A 19,438-nucleotide genomic window follows, 5' to 3' on the forward strand; every position below is an offset into this window, starting at 1 on the left:
CTTTCAGACACCTGAAGCCTGAAAAAGATACCCCTTTCTGGCGGAGCCTCCCCGTATAGGCCATCATAGGGAGTACCCCCCCCCCCCCCCCTGACTGAAACGTCTCATCAATATGGTTGATCATAACATGTTTGCACTGCAGCAGACTTTGCAATCAACTTAGAAATAAACTTAAGATTTGAGATTGACCGAAAGTTTGTGAACTGCTTGAAGCTTGCGGTTGGTTTACTTAATGTAGGTGAAAGCGAAGCAATCTTTAGGGCATCAGGTATTACACCATTAGTTTAGGACAAATAACGATCCTGGTAAAGGTAGGTAGGAGCACAGGGAAGCAACCCTCAAGAACTAATGCCTGCAGAGGACCGAGACAACAGGATTTGCTTAGAGGCTTATACTCAAGTAGTTTAAGGCCTGTGACTAAGGGGTTTACCTGTCGAAAATGAAGACTATAACTTCGGCATAGATGATAGCGCTGAATTAAAATTTGGCACACATAAATAACTCATTGTACTTAACATTTTAACGTGTAAATATTGTGTTAATAAGTCACGTGATATGTCACGTGACCATTTTACTAAAAATCGTAAATTATTGACCAATTGGTGGCCTGTTTAAGAAAAGAAATCGAGCAATAACATTTTTCGAATTCATATTAAATATTTCTAACACTTCACGTTTGGAATGACCGTCCATTGCACTTCAGTAATAAAGTATGAGAGAAAACGTAATTTTAAATGCGTAAATTTAATCTTAATTTATTTAAAAATTCAATTTTAAACTTCGCGTACATTCATTCCAAACGTAGAAAGTTAGATATGTTTATCCTCTTTCAGAAGTGCCAATTTGTTTATCCCAACAAAGTAAATTGGCCACCAATTCGCCAATTTCCTTCATCTTAAATTTTTGGTCCATAAATAAACGTTAACGCATAAGAAAACCTCAAGATTTACTTTAGGGAAAAAATTTATTTTGTTCTAGGTCGCCTAGCGAGAGATATTGTCAGTCATTCATATTCTCAGAACACACCTTTGACCCAGGCCTTAAACACCTTGAGTAAGCAAATTCCTTGACATCTTCTTGACTGAACTAATGAAACTTATTTAATTCAGCAGCGTTTGTAGGCAATCCATTGTCATCAGCTAGCGATAGATCTCTGTTTCTTGCTACAAGGGCAGTGTGTATCTTTTCAACTTTGTGGTAGTGAAAAAGTCAGCAACTGAATAAGCAAGCAAAGCATTGCTAGGAGAAGGAGGAGATCGCGTCTCATGAAATCTCTGCATAAGCTTGTTAACAGTTTTAAACAGCACCCCTTGATCTGAAGAATGCTCGTTAATTATTGATGTCTAATAAGCAGATTTCAGCGAACTAATCAAATTGTTGACGATGTAACACTGCATGATCATGACTGGTGCGCTTCCAGATCACTCTGTAGACTTGACTTTCGCCATTTTCGATCTAGCCAACGCTCTATTGATATAAAGACTATTATTCTCACCCAAATGATACTCATTTTCACAAGAGAGGTTCTGCACTTAGCCTTCATTTCAAAAGGTGATAGATTTTGAAACCTAGAAATGGCCTACTGCTTAAATTGACTAAAACTTGATGGAAACTTGAATCGATTAAGAAGGGCACCAATTAGCTTTCACGACAGTAAGTTCCGGCGGATTTTTATCGTTTTCTGGGATACTGGGTCCCATATTTTCCAGTCGGACCCGAATTGTTGTGAAATCGGGTCGGAATAATTTAAATCGGACCCGATTTCTCAACAATTCGAGCCCGATTACGATTTGAAATATCGGACCCGACTGGTGCAATTCGGATCCGATTTAAGTTCGTGTCCGAATAAAGCAGGTCGAGTCCGAGTTATTATTCGGGTCCGACTGGAAAATATGGGACCCGGTATCCCAGAAAACGATAAACATCCGTTCCGGCTATACTCATTTCTAGACCTGGACATGTCGTTTGACACAGTAATGCCAAGGTCAGTGATGGATGGTACACATTCGAACTGTTGTCCATAGAGGGTGTACTACCTCTCAACCACGCATGAAGTATTCTTATTGGAGATATGTAACACTTTACCCTTGCTTCCGTTAGATTCTTATTGACCAGTCTTGGCTCCACTTATGTAACAGTCTAGGTGTGTTTGGAGGAAGGAGTAAATCACTATCCAGCGGATAAGTATTACGGAAATCAATTACGCTCCCCACTGGATAGTGATTTATCCGGTGGATTGCGCTATCCAACGTTTGAACAACCGCGGCCAGGAGGTTGTTGTGCGTCTGGGCGCCCTGTTGGGAGAACAGGGACTTTGAGTTGCATTCTTTGTAAAATTTTCGGTTGACCCGTGTCATCCGCGTTTGGATGTTATCGATGTTGTTGTTTTTAATGAAGTGATTGAAGACGTCATTGAATGTCAACTCTTACAGTTTTCGAGAGACGCCGTTTTTAATGATCACGAATTGGGGACAAGGATATTTTCGTGTAATATCAGTTTGCATGTGTTTCTGGTTTCTTGACAGGGGAGACATTAAAACAAACAATCTGTGATTTTGATTTCCCTGAGTTGGCTTTCGCGTTTATCTCTCTCCTCAATAATTCCACAATTACTTGCGCGGGTGGGCACTTTCGCCCTAGGCCGACATTGACTTTTACACTGACTGATCAATGATATCTCTTTTTCAGGCACAGATGTAACGCACGTGGCCCAAACTCAAAACTGGCAGGATTTGGCCATTCTTGACATTGTTGCGTATCGTTCGAAATAAGGATTTGCATGGTGGAAAACGATTGTCACTGTAAACAAGAGAACATGTAATCTCTAGTACTGTAGCCCACGAATGTGAAAGGATTTAAATAAAAATAGGCAAACCGGGCTCACCCAAGTTGTGTCTTTCTTTTCTCCCGTGTGGTTTCTTTAGTCGTTTTATGGTTACTGATATTATATCGGTTTTATTGCAACAGGTTTGTTCTCTCTATATTCCTTTCCGCCAAGGTTGGCATTGTAAAGGTTTATAGAGACATGTAGAGAGAACAAACCGGTTCCAATATATCCCATAAAATGGCCATAAATCGGCTCCAAAACCACACAGGCAAGAAAAAACACGTTTGAAGTGAAGTTAGCAGATGTTAATTTAAATCCTTTCACATTCGTGGGCTACAGAAACAATCGTTTTTTCACCATACAAATCCTTATATTATTTCGAAGGTTACGTAAGGGTGCCGATGGTCATGTTTCGAGCTTGGGCCATCTGTGGCTCCATCCCACGCTAGAAGAATGTTCCCTTGAATTGTAAAAGGAAGGGCAATAAACCGTTGAATAACTTTAGGCTAGTTTAAGAGAACAGGGCAGGTCTCTTCATGTATGTAAACAGGGTGGTTCGGTATCGACATCTCGCCTCACCGGTGTCGAGGTGTCCATTCAATGTGTTCAACTCAGTTCCAGAGATGAAATATAGAGTGAATTCACCGCACGTGACTGGTACGTTCGTTTGAAAAACTGTATGTGAGTGATTGGGCAGGATATGCAAGTCATGTAAAGATTATGACAACTACTTATTTTTTTAAGTCGGCTACACACACACGAAACTTAAGTATGTTTACTCTCTGTCATAATCCCTTTATTTTTAGTATGTGTTTTGTCCCTGCCGGCCGACTTATCCACAGTTTCGAATCATGTACAAACACTTTGCGAAATCAACTGATGAGGAAGCCGTTTACAAACAACATCAGTGCCCTCCACAACTCTTACACGCCAGCCTGAAGGCATTTTCATTGCTCGCTATTAAACAACGAGAGCGTGCCGTTTTTTAAAAGTAGCTCCAAGGTTGGATCGGCGTTTAGGAACTGTGTGTCTCTAAGTTGATAGAAATAATGACAAGTTAAAAATTTATATTTGCAGGATATTGGCTCCTGAGTTTTGCAGAAATACGATGTGGGCGTGGTGAAATTAAAAAAAGCAAACTTATTACTGTTTTATTCTTAAATAGAATAAAACCAAATGAAATAAATTATTAAATTGAATAAAACGAAGTGAAATAAAATAAAATAACAGGTCTTTCCAGCGGAATTTGATAATTATCATTAATCGTTACAATCTATTTTGAAGGCATCGTGTAAAGTTATTAAGTACTTTAGTTTCAAAAATGTGTTAGTTTTGTGCGTGTTTGTACCGGAGCTCGTGCCAGACATGTGCGTCTCTACGTTTCTGTTTTTACTCGTAATATCACAAGTTACACGTAATTCAACCACTCAGAAAACAGCGCTGTTGAGGGAGATCATATGTGACATGATCTATTAAATCCTCTTTCCTTTGTCCGTCGTGTCGTCAAATCAAGCGGCTTGCCCCCATGAAGTTGATTGCCCCGCTCGGGTTGATTACTGTTGTAATGTAAAATCACATCTAAACTCCTTGCTCAGACTGATTTTTGGTTTAAATAATGTTAGAGTATTTTCAATTAAACATGTTTTAGGAGTGTGAATAGGAATCTGCAAGAGACGGATCGGCCGCTGAACCATTATCTAACGCACTCGAAACGCACATCCTACATACTCGCAATGAAAACGGGCGATACCGGTGTAATAAATATTCTGTAAAGTCGGGAAAATAAAAAGAAAGAAGGGAAGAGGAAAAGAAAAGACACCCAACCATGAATGCTACGCCCTGCGCTAGCATTTTATTAGCAAATTTTCCTTGTGCTTTGTCGCGCGAACTGCATATCAAAGCTTGTAATTTTACAACGACTTGTAACCTGATTAGCCAGTGGTGGCTTCGTTTGAAAGCGACAAAGGCTACTTGCAATCAGGCTTTTTATCCTTTTGGCGAGACGGAAAAACAGAACTCCTTCCCGCAAGAGACCCATTAAACACATGTAGCTACATGTTTTGGGAAGGGGTGTTCAGGAAGAAAATTTATTCGCAAAGAAGCCGGGTGAGAAACTGGATATGCAGGCTAATAATAACTGGATGAAACCCACGCAATTATAATCACTATATAGGTTAACTTGAGATGTGTTTGTTCCACGTTAGAAAAAACTTCAATATTCTTTATGATGAGTTTTTCCAAGAGGGAGTTTTTCCGGATTATCAGTTGCTTCCGGTCGCAGGAAAGGCCGTATCAAACAGGAGAAAATCCGCCACCGGCGAGTCCGCTGAGTCATGCCGAAAACAAGGGTGCAAAAAATCAAAGTCCCTTCCTTCTTTTTTGTTATGTTAAGGACTACAATTCCTATGCGAAGAACCTAAATCTCACCTTAATATTCAGTTATCTTTAGTTCTGCGCCAAGATATTAGCCCCTTTAATCTTTTGGGCTCTGATCCCTGAGTTGAAATAAGTGTTGGAACTCATCCAAGTCAGATATTGTTTCAAGGCTAAGAACCCACTTTATAAGCTTTAGGGGCGGAAAACATATAGGGACAACATACAAACACCGAAAATGCAAACCCCTCACAGTGAGGTAGAGCAGCAAAACTTACCCGCAATTCAATAATAAAGATTTTGCATTATAGCCAAAGCCACAAAAAGTTAAAAGGTATTCCAGGAGATACAGCTTGACGCTTTGTAAGGGGTGCGTATTACGTAATTTTGCACTCTGTTTCTAAATAGAACAATAATTGTTGGCAACCAAAACTGGCTCTCTCAATGACCTGAATCAGTATTTCAATTGAGGGTCACGAGAAGACGTTGGACAGGATGGCCAAAAATCAAACCAACCGTTCACGATCCTATATGGGCAGGTGCACGTGCCTTTGTGAAACGCGCCTGAATCGAACGTTCTGCAAGAGCTTCGAAAACTGGAAGTAAAACAATCCGTTTAGCTATTCTTGCAAGGAACAATTAGCATTATAGTTATTAATATCAAATATAAAATATCACGCTATTTTGCAGAAGAATTCTGAGTTACCGAAGCAAGCAACTGGCAACACAGAGACACTCAAATACCGTTAAGTTTGGTACGATGGCAACGACCCTAGTCACTTTAGGGTCGCGTCTTTCTGGGGGTCGACTTGTTTCACGGTTTCATCAATTATGTTCGGAGGTCAAATAATTTAAACCTTTCACGCGATGATAACGAAAACAACGCCAGTGCATAGCCAGAACACAATTTATTCCGTTTAATTTTAGCTTTATGGTAAAGGATGAAACGTCTAAAGGAGTTTGTTGCACCTACCGCAGAATAAGGACCAATAAGACAGCCCTAACAGGGGGTGGTCCCACTACCTGTATTTAGTAAGCGGGTAACTTGAGAGAATTTCTGGGACTAGAAGCTTATTACCCTGCGACCTAATCTCCGGCGGTACTAAAGAAATTAAAGAATAAGTTTCGGTTATTTTACATTTTAGTGTTGTTGGCTCGTTAAAGTCAGTAAAAAAACCAGTCTTAAAGGGTTCTCTCTCATCTTTGTAAATGAATACTAACTCAGGGGACGTTTAACAAAGCATTTGCGAAAAACCCTTTAGCTGACCTATCATCGCATTTGTCGTTTTTCCTGTGACAGTTGATAATCCGACAGCATACAGAGACATTAAGTAAATATCATGTTCCATTCCCCCCTCGTCATTTATTTTGACAACGTGCAACCTTGTATGTGAGCGACAGACAAATACACCGATAAAGATGATTCATCCACTTCTTGTTGTCGGCCTCCAGTTTTGGTTTTCTGCCGTCTTGGCATCAAGCACCACGGGTAAGAACAAGTAATAGCTATCTTGTTATAGTATTTTACGCTGAGCATTTTTAGCCATGTTATCAACTTGTAATGCAACAGTGTTTGCGTTGGTGATCACGCAAACTGATTGACAATTCAATTAAGTCGTTCTTTTGTAGTTGCATTTAACTTTATCTCCGTGCTACATAAATGCTCTGCGTACCTCTTATTTGTTTCATCATCGTTTAGAAACCAACTTCTTTTACTGTGCGCTAGGTTTTATGCTGCCGAGTTTCCGCATTGTGCGCGTTTGCCTGACGCCTTCGTTTTAGATCTCCTTACTAAAATGAACGGTCGTAGAAACTCTCTTAGCGATGGCTAAATTGGTTTGCTGCTTAATTTCACTAAGAAGAATTCAAAAGTTTGATCGAAATAATTCTTTTAATAAACATGTTTTCAGGTTAAAGCAAGACTTAGATCCCTTATGGTCCTTATGACCTTTAGACTCAGACAAGAAGTTGACGACTGTCTCATCGATCGACGCATTACTGACGACAAAAGCCTTTCTGCCTTATAATAGTGACAGGTTCTGTATGGTTGCTTTAAAAGTGGAGTTACATTATCCATTTCAACAACATAACATTCGTTTCATATTGGCATCAGTGTTTTCGCAAGAAAGAATGAAGTCAACAAGAATGTCGCGCAATTTTGCGCACGCTCTATTTGGTTTTCATAGATGGATTTGCGAATATTTTAAATTATTTATTTAAGCTGTTGACTGTCGTATTACAAGGAATTAGTGTTCGTCTTGGGCGCTGTTTTAATTGGAAAAAGAAGCGAATTGATAAAGTTTTACGAACTGGGACAGGGAGTGTGTTATTGGGAGTAAACTGGGGCTTCAAGACAACGGAGAGGGGCGGAAGGAAGGCGGGGAGAGGGATTTCCTAAGATGATGAAAGCTGTTTCGCTTACGCAAGTCTGTTTTGGAAATAGAAGACTTCTGACGTCTACATGTCACTGCACTTTTCATAAAATGTAAATAATAGTTCCATTTGAGAGAGATCTTGCTTTTAAAACAGATTGAATTTACTAAGACAACCGCGCTCCGAAGTAAATTGGGTAAATTACAGAGGTCTTCTTACTGTTAGATAACTTTTAAATCTTAATCACTGAATATAAGAAAGATCTGATTGGCAAAATAAAACAAAATAAAATGAAAAAGAATCAATATTATGTACCAGTGACTTGCATAGTGCAATTTCACCTTAAACACATAGAAGTTAGTTAAAGTTGGTTAAATGCGTTGAATTGAAGAAAGAAACTCAGTCTGGCGAAGGTCCTTAACTTAGGACCATTGATTGAAAAATTTAATACCCAACAACAACAACAAGAACAGTTTATTAGGGTAATTCCAATTAATGTATATGGCATGTTTTAGTAATGCCTGATCTATGTGTGTGAACTATGAGCTGAGTGAATACGAAAATTGAAGCAATTATATTTAAAACAACCTTTTCCCGTTTTATCTCAACTCAGTAAGCCGACGTCCCTCCCCAGTGAGACAAAATATTTAAAATAGCAGTTTAGTTCTGCGACGATGAAGCTGTCTAGCGCATCAAAACTGTATTGACTTCACCGACTGCTTCCACAAACAAAGAATCACACAAAGGGGAAGGCGGTGTGAAGGTTGGGCATAAATAAACACCTTAGGAAGCGATCGGAAGCGGTGTGTTCTTATTTTGGTTCTGCACTCTGTATGAGAGAGATTATGTTTATTTTGGCCCGAGACCGAAAATTTCTGGATAATTCTTGTTAAGATCTCTTGGCTTCTAACAAATTTTTTACCCCGGGTTTTTCACTTACTAGAAGCGACACCAGAACCCACTCAATACAGACACCTCGATCGTTTATATTACGAAGTTTCCTATCCCTGGGGAAAGCCCGAGGGAAAGCCTTACATTTCCTCACGGACCGACGGACACTTGGCTTCATTTCCAATCAAGAGAATCTCATAGAAAGTTACCCTTATTACACGGACACTTCTTTGTCAACTGTCTGTTGTAATAAGCGTTATCAGTATTTCTGAAGCTAAAAAGCCTTCAGATGGCACCTAGTCTTTCTCGCAGCCGTTTTTGGATGTCATGGAACGTTGCGTGACATCCAAAAAAACGGCTGCGATGGAGACCAGATGGGATGGCGCCATGCGTTATTTGGATGTTCGTCAAAGTGCTACAACTGAGACGGGAATACACGATCTAGCTATCAATTTGTACCTATCTTGGCGATGAATTAGTCAGAAAGATAGCCTGAGTATCATGCCTTCCTAAGGGGCTAGGGGAGAGGAGATTTCATCTTTCCCCTTTTCCCCAGAAACGCCTGATACTCAGGCTATCAGAAAGAGTATTGATTTGATTAAGTGATGTAAATATGAGCGAGTCTTGAGTGTTTCCAAGGAATGGTCTAAAAGAAATGTTTTATAGTTAGACGATGAGAATGTCCTGTTTTATTTCTTTAGTGTTAACCTGCTTAACGGGGCTGTGTCATGCTATAACCTACCTTAAAAAACAAAACGTGTCTTTGCATCAGTTGAATTCCAAAAATAATGGTCCAGTTATTTTGTTATAGGCGTTCAAACTGTTTCTTGTCGCCTGTGGCAACTGATTGCAAAGATGGACCAAGGAACATTTTGGGTATTGGTAAAAGCCTCGCAAGTGATAACTTTAGCGCAGAATTGCCCTAAAACAGCAGTATCCTCATCATATGGCCCCTTTAGTAAACGTACCCCGTTATTATACATGCCCTGTGGCCCGTTTAATAGTATACTAGTGACCGTATAAATCGGGTTTAACTGTATTGTCCATATTTTCCATAAATAGACGTTTCAGGGGCGGGGGACAGGGCGGGAATAGGAGTCATAGGGGTAGGAACTGGGGGTAAAATAATCTAGAAGAGGGAAGTTCAAATTCCCTTCTGTCCCTGTTAACAATGAATGAAATTTTAGACCCTATGGAGGAGGTCGATTTCTTAAAAGAAGGTCAAGCGTTTTAGTGGCATAAAACAAACATTCACTCTGCAGTAATTGTTAATAATGAATTTCAATGTTTTTGACACTAGAGATAAAATTATTTGTCAGGGTAGTGCATTTAGAGGAGAAACTTGACCATTTCGTGCTCTTTTCCTAGCGTCAATGATATGACCGGAAAGACTGAATCATAAGTTGTGGTTCTTTTTTTTTCTAAATTGCGGAAATTGAAACTCACGCTTATCGCTGGCACTTACATTTCTGCCATTTCAGTTTTAATTTTGTGCAGCGTCACTTCCGCGGCCTTTGCACAGGGCTATGTCGCAAGGATGTATTGCTGATTTAGATAAAGTCTTTACTTAGCGCCTTCGCCCGGCATACACAAAATTCTCCTGTAGAGTTATGAAGGAAGATATGAAACACATTTCATCATCAGGGAGACAACGACATTTTTGGGGGCATTTTTGGAGGCATAGTATTAAAACTGAAAAATTGGGCGATACAGACCATGATCATTGCCATCCGTAGCAACAGACCACATGTAATAAACAATTATTGGATGAGGTTTTTGTGATATCCGGAATAGTCGGGGTCGAGGTAAGTGTTATCAGCCGAGCCGAAGGCCGGGGCAGCTGATATTAAACACTTACCGAGACCTTGATTATTCCGGATATCATAAAAACCGAATCTAATAATTGTTTTACTATATATTGTTTTGAAATAAATAATCAACAATCATTCCTCGAGCCCGAATGGGCTCTGAGTCAACAGCAGGCCGAATGGGATATTGCCTCAGAGGCCATGAGGGCGAAGAGGAATAATTGTTTTAGTAAAATCCAACTAGCTGGTCAAAAATATCGAGACAAAACAACTTAAGCTTTAGTTAAAGCTGGACTTTAATCCTTTTTGCCGCCAAAAAGCCGGCGCTTTTCGCTACTAGTGGGCTATAACATATAGCCTAGTAGTAGCTCAACCAATCAGAACGCATCATTAATAATAGACTACTAGTTGGATTTTACTAAAGAAAAATACGCCGTCGCACGGAACCTATTTGCCGTTGCTCTTGGAAATCATGCAATGCACGCGCAACCTACAGATTAGTCAGTTATCTGCGCAGATAACTAACTAATCTGTGGATGTAGCACCTACTCGGAAGAGAAGTCACCAATGGTACGTTTCCCCGACCTCAAACAATACAAAAACAATTGAAATAATGACATGTAATTTTTTTTTGCGACCAACTGGGAGAGACCTTACGAGCAGCTCCTACACTACCCTAATCTGTAGGTTGCGCTGATTTACCAAATTAACCATAGGCTCTTAGCCAATGAGACGATAGGTAGTGAGTACAATGTACAATATATAAAGTCATATAACATTATTAGACAACCTTATGAAGCAAATCTGCTAGGGGTAACATGAGGCCGGAAATGGGGTTCGTGTCCACAAAAATTTGCCAAAATACCTGAATTCCCGAGAGAAGCGTAACATGCTGTATACTCCAAATTGTTAGATATTATTTTCTACAGAATGGATGTACAAATATCCTAGTCGACCCTACCCTGATGTTTCATCGGAACTATTGAATCAACAAATTTGATAAAAACGCCTCAAACATTTAAATGTGCCACGCGTGGAATCTCTTAAAGACATACAGCCAATTGCAACGGTGTCATAGAGAAAAATGAAAAATGGAAAAAGCCACATAGGATTGACCACTCCAGAAAATACCGTAACATACCATAATTCTCTTTGTTTGTCATCCCAAACTTTTGCATAAGCATTGTTTTCAGTTTCTCTTGGGCCATTTTAACTCCCAAGAGAAACTTAGGACGATGCTTATGCAAAATTTTGGGGTGACAAACAAAGAGCATTATGGTATGTTATGGTATTTTCTGGAGTGGTCAATTAATTCGGCTTATAAGCCTAATGAATTCATTTGCAGCATCTACATTCCACATGTGGACGTCGTATTTTCCTGTTGGAATTTGCTTTTGTTTTAAAGCTGAAAAACAATAACAAAAAATTGTGGCTTAATTAACCCAAAAAATTATTCCTATTTGGCTTTTTCCTTTTTTCATTTTTCTAAGACAACATTATTGCAATTAGGGACTGTTCGTTATTTATGCCTAAGGGGGGGTCGGTGATTTTCAAGCAATTCAGGCATATCAAAAATTTACCCCTCCCCGAAAGTCGGTATTTTAAAAAATTACCCCCCCGTTTATGTGACAGGCCCAAAATGTAACAGTTTCTAAAAGCTACCCCCCTCCCCCTATTTCTATTTAAAAAAAAACACCCCCCCTTTTTCATTGATTTTGAAAATTTTACCCCCCCACTCTAAACACCGGCCCCCCCTTAGGCATAAATAACGAACAGTCCCTTAGGTGTATTCAATATTTGATAAACGTCATTTCAGACCATTCAGCGACGCCCGTTGGCTCTTTGAAATCTTTTGAGTATGGTTTAAAATAATCCCGAGAAAAGATTCGTCACTTCGACGTCTTGACTGAGGTTACAGCCGGCCGTAAAGAAAAAAAACGCTTAAACTTATCGATTCAAATGGAGTTGTGAAGGCTTGTAGAAAACGGCTGCCAAGGCCTGTCTGTTTGGTACAGATTGGTCGATTAGTTGTTGTACAGTTGTTCTTTGTAGTCCAAACTAAAAGTCAGTCAATTACCTATTTTTACAGCCCGGTTAATGATACCAACCCATTCAATTGGAGATTCCCGAAGAGGTTTACCTTACATATTTGCTTGAGTGTTGAAATGGCGAGCAACCCTGAGCAACGAAAGGAACGATAGCAACCAATCCAACAAGGCTTTTATAATGATATGTGTATTGAAGGTCGCCTGTGAAAGGAGCCTCATATATTCAAATCATGAACCTGGCTGATTGATGGTCAGAATTAGTTTTAACGTAGTTTGTATTAGACTTAGTATCATAATGCGACGCCATCTTATACCTGATGTACAATGCGATTGCTTTCAAAACAACCACCTGACATTCTAATTTTTCAAAACTTTGCTGTGGAGGGCGCATGTTCCCGCTCCCCCCCCCTCCCCCCAAGGAGTCACTAGTGCCTTCGGGCGTTGTGCCCGTGCACACTTCTCCAAGAGAAATCCTGGTTATGGGCCATTCGTTGCATTTCCAAAGTGCTACGTGAAGTAACGTTCTTTAATCAGAAAAACAGCTACATATTTCAGTTGCATTACACATCGATCCGTTTTTTTTTTCCTCGCAAAGTTCTTCTCCTATCCTTCAATGTCAGCTAATGTCTTCTCTATGTTATCTTTTCCCTTAACAAATCGTAGCAATGTTAGATGCCGCTCATTTAATGAAATTTTAATGGGCCACAGCAGCTTTTCTTAACTTATCAAAACAGGATTTAATATCCTCTCGATCCTTCGGTGACTCAATTGTGGTGCCAAAAAAAATAATAACAAGGAGAAGCAAACAGAACACATGTGGGGATTCTTTGATCCTTCTGAAAGTTAACCCTAGAACAAGTGGAAGTGTAATTCCGTTAAACGTGCTCTACTCGTTGCATTAGACTCAAAGGTCCTATAAAACAAAGAAAAAATTACTTCTTTTCAAAACAGGCAAGCAAACAGCTAGGGAAAGCAAGCGTAATTCTTAGTCAAAAGAGAGATTCATCCTTCTAACGCTGAGTTTAGCGTAAGTCTATGAGAAGATTGAAAGACCTTAACACGGAATCCACCAGGAAATTGAGTAATTCTAATTTTCAGTGGACAGAAACCTTGTATTAGAATAATTTAAAGAATAAATGTCAAATTTGGCAAAATTACATCTTGTACACGAAATTTTCAGAATTTTACCTGGTGTATTTTCACAATTCTTGTGAAATATAACGTTCTTCATTTTCTCGGACTCCCCTGATAAATTTTCTTTGGTGTCTATTACAGATGACTAATTACATCTCTAGCCGTTGGAAAATGTAAAAAAAACAAAAAAAAAACAAAATGCAATACCGTAAAATTCCGAAAATAAGCGCCGGGGCTTATATTTTTCAAAGGCCCTTTTTGAGGGGCTTATTTTTGGAGGGGCTTATATACGGAGAGAAATTTGTGTTTCAAAATCGATTGGGATAGCATTATTCTTGGAAGGAAAGTTACCGTTTTTCTTTGTTTTACTTTGTATTTGAAGGCAGTTTCCAAGTACAAGCCCCCGAGGGGGCTTGTACTTGGAATACTTCTATATTTGGAAGGACGATTTAACGGAGCGTTTTTTTGCGTAACGAATTTGGGGGGCTTATATTTGGAGGGGCTTATTTTCTGAATTTTACGGTATTCTTTAAATTATTCTTGTTTAAAATTACTCAATTTCCTGGTGGATTACGTCTTAATCCTCGTCAATCTCTTAATCCTTAACGCCGTCATGCCCTTCAAATGTTCCTCATAAACGGAATTGTGTAAAGCAAAGCAAACTAAAATTGATCTCAAAGAGGAAAGTGTATAGTGAACAAAAAATTTCCTTGCCGTTAGTGCTTTTCAATAGACTGCGAGCAGTCTCTCTTTTTCTTCAGATTTAGTAAGGGGAGTGCACGCGCCCTCGAGCGTTGAGCGGCGAAGCCGCGAGACGCGAGAAACAAGGGTGTGTCTCTCCCGTCTCGCGCCTTCAGTCACGCGCGTGGTCATTTGCTTGTCTCGGGCGTTTTGCTCGACGGACCAAAAAAAAGAGAGACTGCTCGTAGTCTAGCTTTTCAATTGGTTGTTTTCCTGTCAAAGAGTACACTCGTGACTGTAATTAACCCCTTCAGTTACCGAGTTAAAGACTTGTTACATAAAACCATACAATGCAGAATAAAACTCACTCGTTACTTCCTGCCGGATCTCTTTTCGTCACGATATTCGTACCAGACTTCTCGAGGACTTCACTGGAACGTGTAAATAAACTTTTAAAACCATAAATGCAAGGATGGCACCACGCGGCAAAAAGGAACTTCATATCAGGCGAAGATGATGATAATGATGATGATGCTTGTTGACCATGTCTCAGGATGGCTTCGCGCTAGTTTTTGTTCCAACACTACTGGGTTTTAAGCTAACTCCCTTGTTTTGCACTGCGCATCACCTACTGAGCATAACATTGTAACATCAAAGGCGGTGGTGAAAAAATCAGGATAGTACATAATTTTCAAGGGAAGAACCTTAACTTTGTTTTGGTAACCAATTCAAATTTCTTTGTCTTTTGTAACAGTGTTACCAAGCCCAAGTGCCACCGTCTCTTCTCCGAATCCGTCATCTTCCTTGCCAAATACAGTAACTTCGTCCATAGGAGTATCAGTTTCTAGTACAACTCCAACGCCTGTCGAGTCCTTATCCAGTACAGTCATTGTTTCGTCACAATCGCTTTTTACCTCTGCCTCAGCGTCAGAGAAAGTCCACCCAACTGTTAGCCAGTCTCCGTCTATCACAGCAACAGGTATGTGCGGATTATCAAGCTTCTTACGACTACCGGGGACCGTGTGCTTTAATCCCCCATCTTCCCTTCCCCCATTCCCCGTACTTAAGGAAAGGGCCAATATCTCCTGCAACGCATTGTTAGAGCACCTGGACTAGTGACTAGAAAATCACTGGGAAGGTTTGACTTCCGTTGGGAGAACTCTGATTTCTTTCCGAGTTCCCTGTGTGATCGAGTGAAAACTATGGTTTTCTAACTTTTTTTTATACACAAAAAGTAAAGCGCGCTCTCTGATTGGTCAATTACCCATTTACTATATTTTGCCCATGAATGAGCCATGATACTTGCCCTTAAAGCTCAATTTCCTGTAGATTTTATTTTGTTTTTACCTAGTAGTTTGTAAATGTTATATTTTTATACTGAGAGACTGAGTTGACAACGGTCGTTTGATATAGCGGTAAACTACTTGTTTGGCGAAAATATATTTTTTATTTATTTTTTCTCTTTTGATTCTGTTTTAAAAATGGTAAGCGGCTCATGCATGGTGGTACTTCTGAGTAATGGTTACACTTGGGAGGGTTGATAAGCACTCAAGAAGCTAGAGACGCTGTACTGTCGCAATTTGTAATAACCATCGCATTTTGTAATACCTGTCGCAATTTGTAATAAATCCATCGCACTTTGTAATACCTGTCGCAATTTGTAATAAACCGTGTCGCACTTTGTAATAAAAAAGCTGTCGCAATTTGTAATAACAATCCATCGCACTTTGTAATAAACTAAGCTGTCGCAATTTGTAATAATTCCATCGCACTTTGTAATAATTTTTTGAGAGTGATTCAAATTACTTCGTCAACATAAATATAATGCCAAAATATGGATGGTACTTCGTAAACAAAGATGATGACGTCTGCAAGCACGTAACATCTCTGTAACCTTTTCTTTGGTCAAACATGCATGTCTTCCGCTATAACTTTTTCTGCCTTGATTAATCGTGTGACCAACTAGAAACGCTTTATGAAAGACATGAAACTTCCTGTGACTTATCATCAAAAAGATATGAATCATGTTTAAATTAAAAAATATTTAAATAACAAAAGCAACATTTAACAAAAGAAAATTCATGAATAACCTGGCATTCGTCGTCCAAATCCATGTCTGCTTGCCACGTGACACGTGAAGTCTTCGGGGGGGGGGGGCGGGGATAATCCTATATATGGGTGGGCTAGATAGGTAAGTACCGCCTGATAGGGTATGGTTTTCGAGGATCTCGAGCCTTTAATACGTATCATTTTTTACGTTGTTGGCCTTGTGTCTTTGGTTTGATCCTTAGGTAGGGTAACTCAAGTAGTAATGGATGGTTTTGTGGAAAAACAGTAGTCCAGAACACGCTCGGAAGAATTGCAAGGTCTTACGAGTTGTTTATACTCAGGGAAGGATAATTTTCTACTATCCCCATGGTATATGTGTTAGAGGACTCCTTATAGAAAACAATTGTTTTAATATCGAATGAGTATTCCTTTTGTTCCTATATGGGACCAAATCAAGTGAGAATAATAGACCAAATGGCTAGCCGGCTCAGTGTAAGACCCCAAGTGAGTGTTATAAAAACAGGTACATACGAAGGTATTGGCCAGCGACTAACTGGTTTTTGTGTTTAGGTTTCTGTTGTGGTTCGACGGTTTGCGACTGGTAAGGTGCTTTTTTTTAATTTGCACTAAACATTTTGAATCTTTCCAGGCCTCGTTTGATTTAGTCGGCCAAAATATGCATATCGAAGCCACTATTACTTCTTTAAGATTGCGCGTTAGACAAGGACGGTGCACCACGTGTTGTGTCGACCTGTTATAAGATCTAACAAGGAAAGCTTGAACTCTCCTGGTGTCCTTATTCGAATGATGTAGGTTGGATGTTACGATTTGCGGAAATTAAATGCTTTTTAATGATGGCTCGTTTGTGTCTAGTGTGTCTAGCTCCGTCCAGATCCTGTACTCTGGCAATGCTCTGTCCAGGGGCGCATCCCCGTATTGGCCATATAAGGAAGTACACCCGCCGGGTAATCATTAAATGCAAGCCACCTAGTACAATAGCAAGGTTTAAGAATACAGCATTTCGTAAATAAGATAACTAATCAACATTAATCTAAAAAAATGTTTAGGACTGTGAATAAAGTTAAATGTTTGAATGAGAGGAGTTGTTACGTGCTAGCAGACGTCATCATCTTTGTTTATGAAGTACCATGCATATTTTGGCGTTATATTAATGTTGACGAAGTAAGTTTAATTACTCTCAAAAAGTTATTACAAAGTGCGATGGAATTATTACAAATTACGACAGCTTAGTTTATTACAAAGTGCGATGGACAGTTGTTATAAATTGCGACAGCTTTTTTATTACAAAGTGCGACACGGTTTATTACAAATTGCGACAGGTATTGCAAAGTGCGATGGATTTATTACAAATTGCGACAGGTATTACAAAGTGAGATGATTATTACAAATTGCGACAGTACAGACGCTCACCCCCCCGGCTATCACCTCACGGGACTCTTACGCCTCTTTCGTGTTCAGCAACCTCCTGTGTGCAACCATAACGAAATAGTACACGTTGAGCCATTAACCAATTGTTAAATTCTTTTCTGTCTAATCCCAACAATAAAGACCCATCCATAGTACACAATACAGGTTTTGCGCCATGATCGTAAGTGCATAAGTTATTATAAGACCAGGGTGCGAGTGCGGGTGCGAGTGGTCCAAGCTTCTGTATTAAAGGGCCTACATAATTATATATTCCTTGATTGCTACCTGTGTGTCCTATAAAGAGAGTCATTTCTATGAGCACCCTTCATGTTAAGGACATTTTTTCTTAGTATCGAAGTTCTTATTCGTTACGTGTTGAACAAAAAACCAGTGGAAACAGACTATGAACGTTTGAGCTGCTGGTAAACCAGGCACGACTTAAGCTTTCCTGCTGGGACTTGAGTGCCTCTTTCACTTCAAACACACATTGCTTTCTTTATTATTTCACAGCGTCTCGTCAGCCCACTGGAAAAATTACAAGTTCAACTGTTGGTGTTGGACCCACCACAACTTCAATACAGGTTAAAGGGAAAACGATAGGCGCGTTAGAAGTAATAGGATTTTGTCTCGCTGGCCTCCTTGGCCTCTTAGTCGCAGCCTTCGCCGTCTACTATTTCGCTTTTCGGAAACGATGGTATCCGCAATACTGGGACATGGGACCGGAGTCACCTCCACCTACCCCAGCAGTGGCAGCAGCAAAAGTATCAGCGGCAACGACAGCAGCCGCGGGCGAAAGAAAGATAGTACCAGAAGTTGGGATAACTCACGCAGGATTTACTGGGGACGCGTCTAGCTCCACCGAGAAGGTGCCTCCTGTTTCCTTTAACGGTAATGCCCATGTCGAGAAGAAGGAAGAAATTCCTGCGAACAAGCAAGATGGTGAAGGCGAGGAGAATGTTGGATTTGCTGAAGATAGTGCTTTGTAAACAAGGACACCCTTCTACTTTTAAGATGGACTGGGCATTTTTTCCCTACAGACTGAAACGATAGAACTGCTTTCATTTTTTGTGTACAACATAGTAAAGATGCCTTCCGAAACTAACTCGTAGCGCCCAGAGGCTCTAATTCAATTTGCTAAACTTAGAATTTCTAAGAATTTAGAACAATCTTTTCCAGCAATAAAAGACGCTTTCTAGCATTCATTCCTTTAGACAAAGGCAGCGACGCGAGGCTTAGGTTGACAAAATAAGTGATTTGTTTGAAATTGTCCATCCAAGCCTCGACCTCATGTCATTGTGTGTACTCAATGGAGTGGAATAATGGGAAGATTTATAATCAATGCAAACAGGAAAATACTTACACGAAGGCCTTCATTGAAATGATGACGCTTGGGAATTTTATCCAACCAACTTTAAAACAGTCAAAATCACTTGTACAGCATAACAAATAGCAAATGAATAAAGGGGTTAGTTTCCATTATGGAAAGTGATATGTGGTACGTGGAAGTTGATTTCGTTCCGAGAAAAGGCTGGCGCTACAAAACGCCTTTTTATGTAAGAGTTATACTGCTAAGTATTTTTAATGGCTTACGAATGGACAAAGCCCACGGAGATTACGTATTAACCCACGAGAAGGCTGTATAATTCGAGAGTGAGTGGCGTTCGCGTGTAGAAGTGCTCAATAGGCCACTTCCGAGTTCCAAAAACCCTCACTTTCAAAATGAGGCCAAGTACACAACCATTGTCTTCGATTTCTCTTGGGACGACTGTAACACACAGGGGAAATTGGAAACAACGGTTATTAGGCATGTCTCGATAGCGCTTGGC

At 39.8% G+C, this 19,438-nt stretch overlaps 1 protein-coding gene across 1 annotated transcript; it reads left to right on the forward strand.

The window, feature by feature from the left end:
- The first annotated feature begins 6,554 nt into the window (after positions 1-6,554).
- On the forward strand, positions 6,555-19,101 carry LOC140929366 (uncharacterized). Its single transcript, XM_073379165.1, has 3 exons — positions 6,555-6,689; positions 14,890-15,114; positions 18,123-19,101. The coding sequence occupies exons 1-3, from the start codon at positions 6,620-6,622 to the stop codon at positions 18,596-18,598; spliced, it is 771 nt and encodes a 256-aa protein (XP_073235266.1). The 5' UTR covers positions 6,555-6,619; the 3' UTR covers positions 18,599-19,101.
- Positions 19,102-19,438: the final 337 nt, after the last annotated feature.

This window comes from Porites lutea, chromosome 3, assembly GCF_958299795.1.
Source record: "Porites lutea chromosome 3, jaPorLute2.1, whole genome shotgun sequence".
Lineage (NCBI taxonomy): Eukaryota > Metazoa > Cnidaria > Anthozoa > Scleractinia > Poritidae > Porites > Porites lutea.

Excerpts from the sequence above, each read along its gene's own strand:
- LOC140929366 (XM_073379165.1), top strand. The coding sequence starts at position 6,620 with ATGATTCATCCACTTCTTGTTGTCGGCCTCCAGTTTTGGTTTTCTGCC. Across the intron at positions 6,690-14,889 it reads CTTGGCATCAAGCACCACGG|TGTTACCAAGCCCAAGTGCC; the intron begins GTAAGAACAAGT and ends CTTTTGTAACAG. Across the intron at positions 15,115-18,122 it reads TCCGTCTATCACAGCAACAG|CGTCTCGTCAGCCCACTGGA; the intron begins GTATGTGCGGAT and ends ATTATTTCACAG.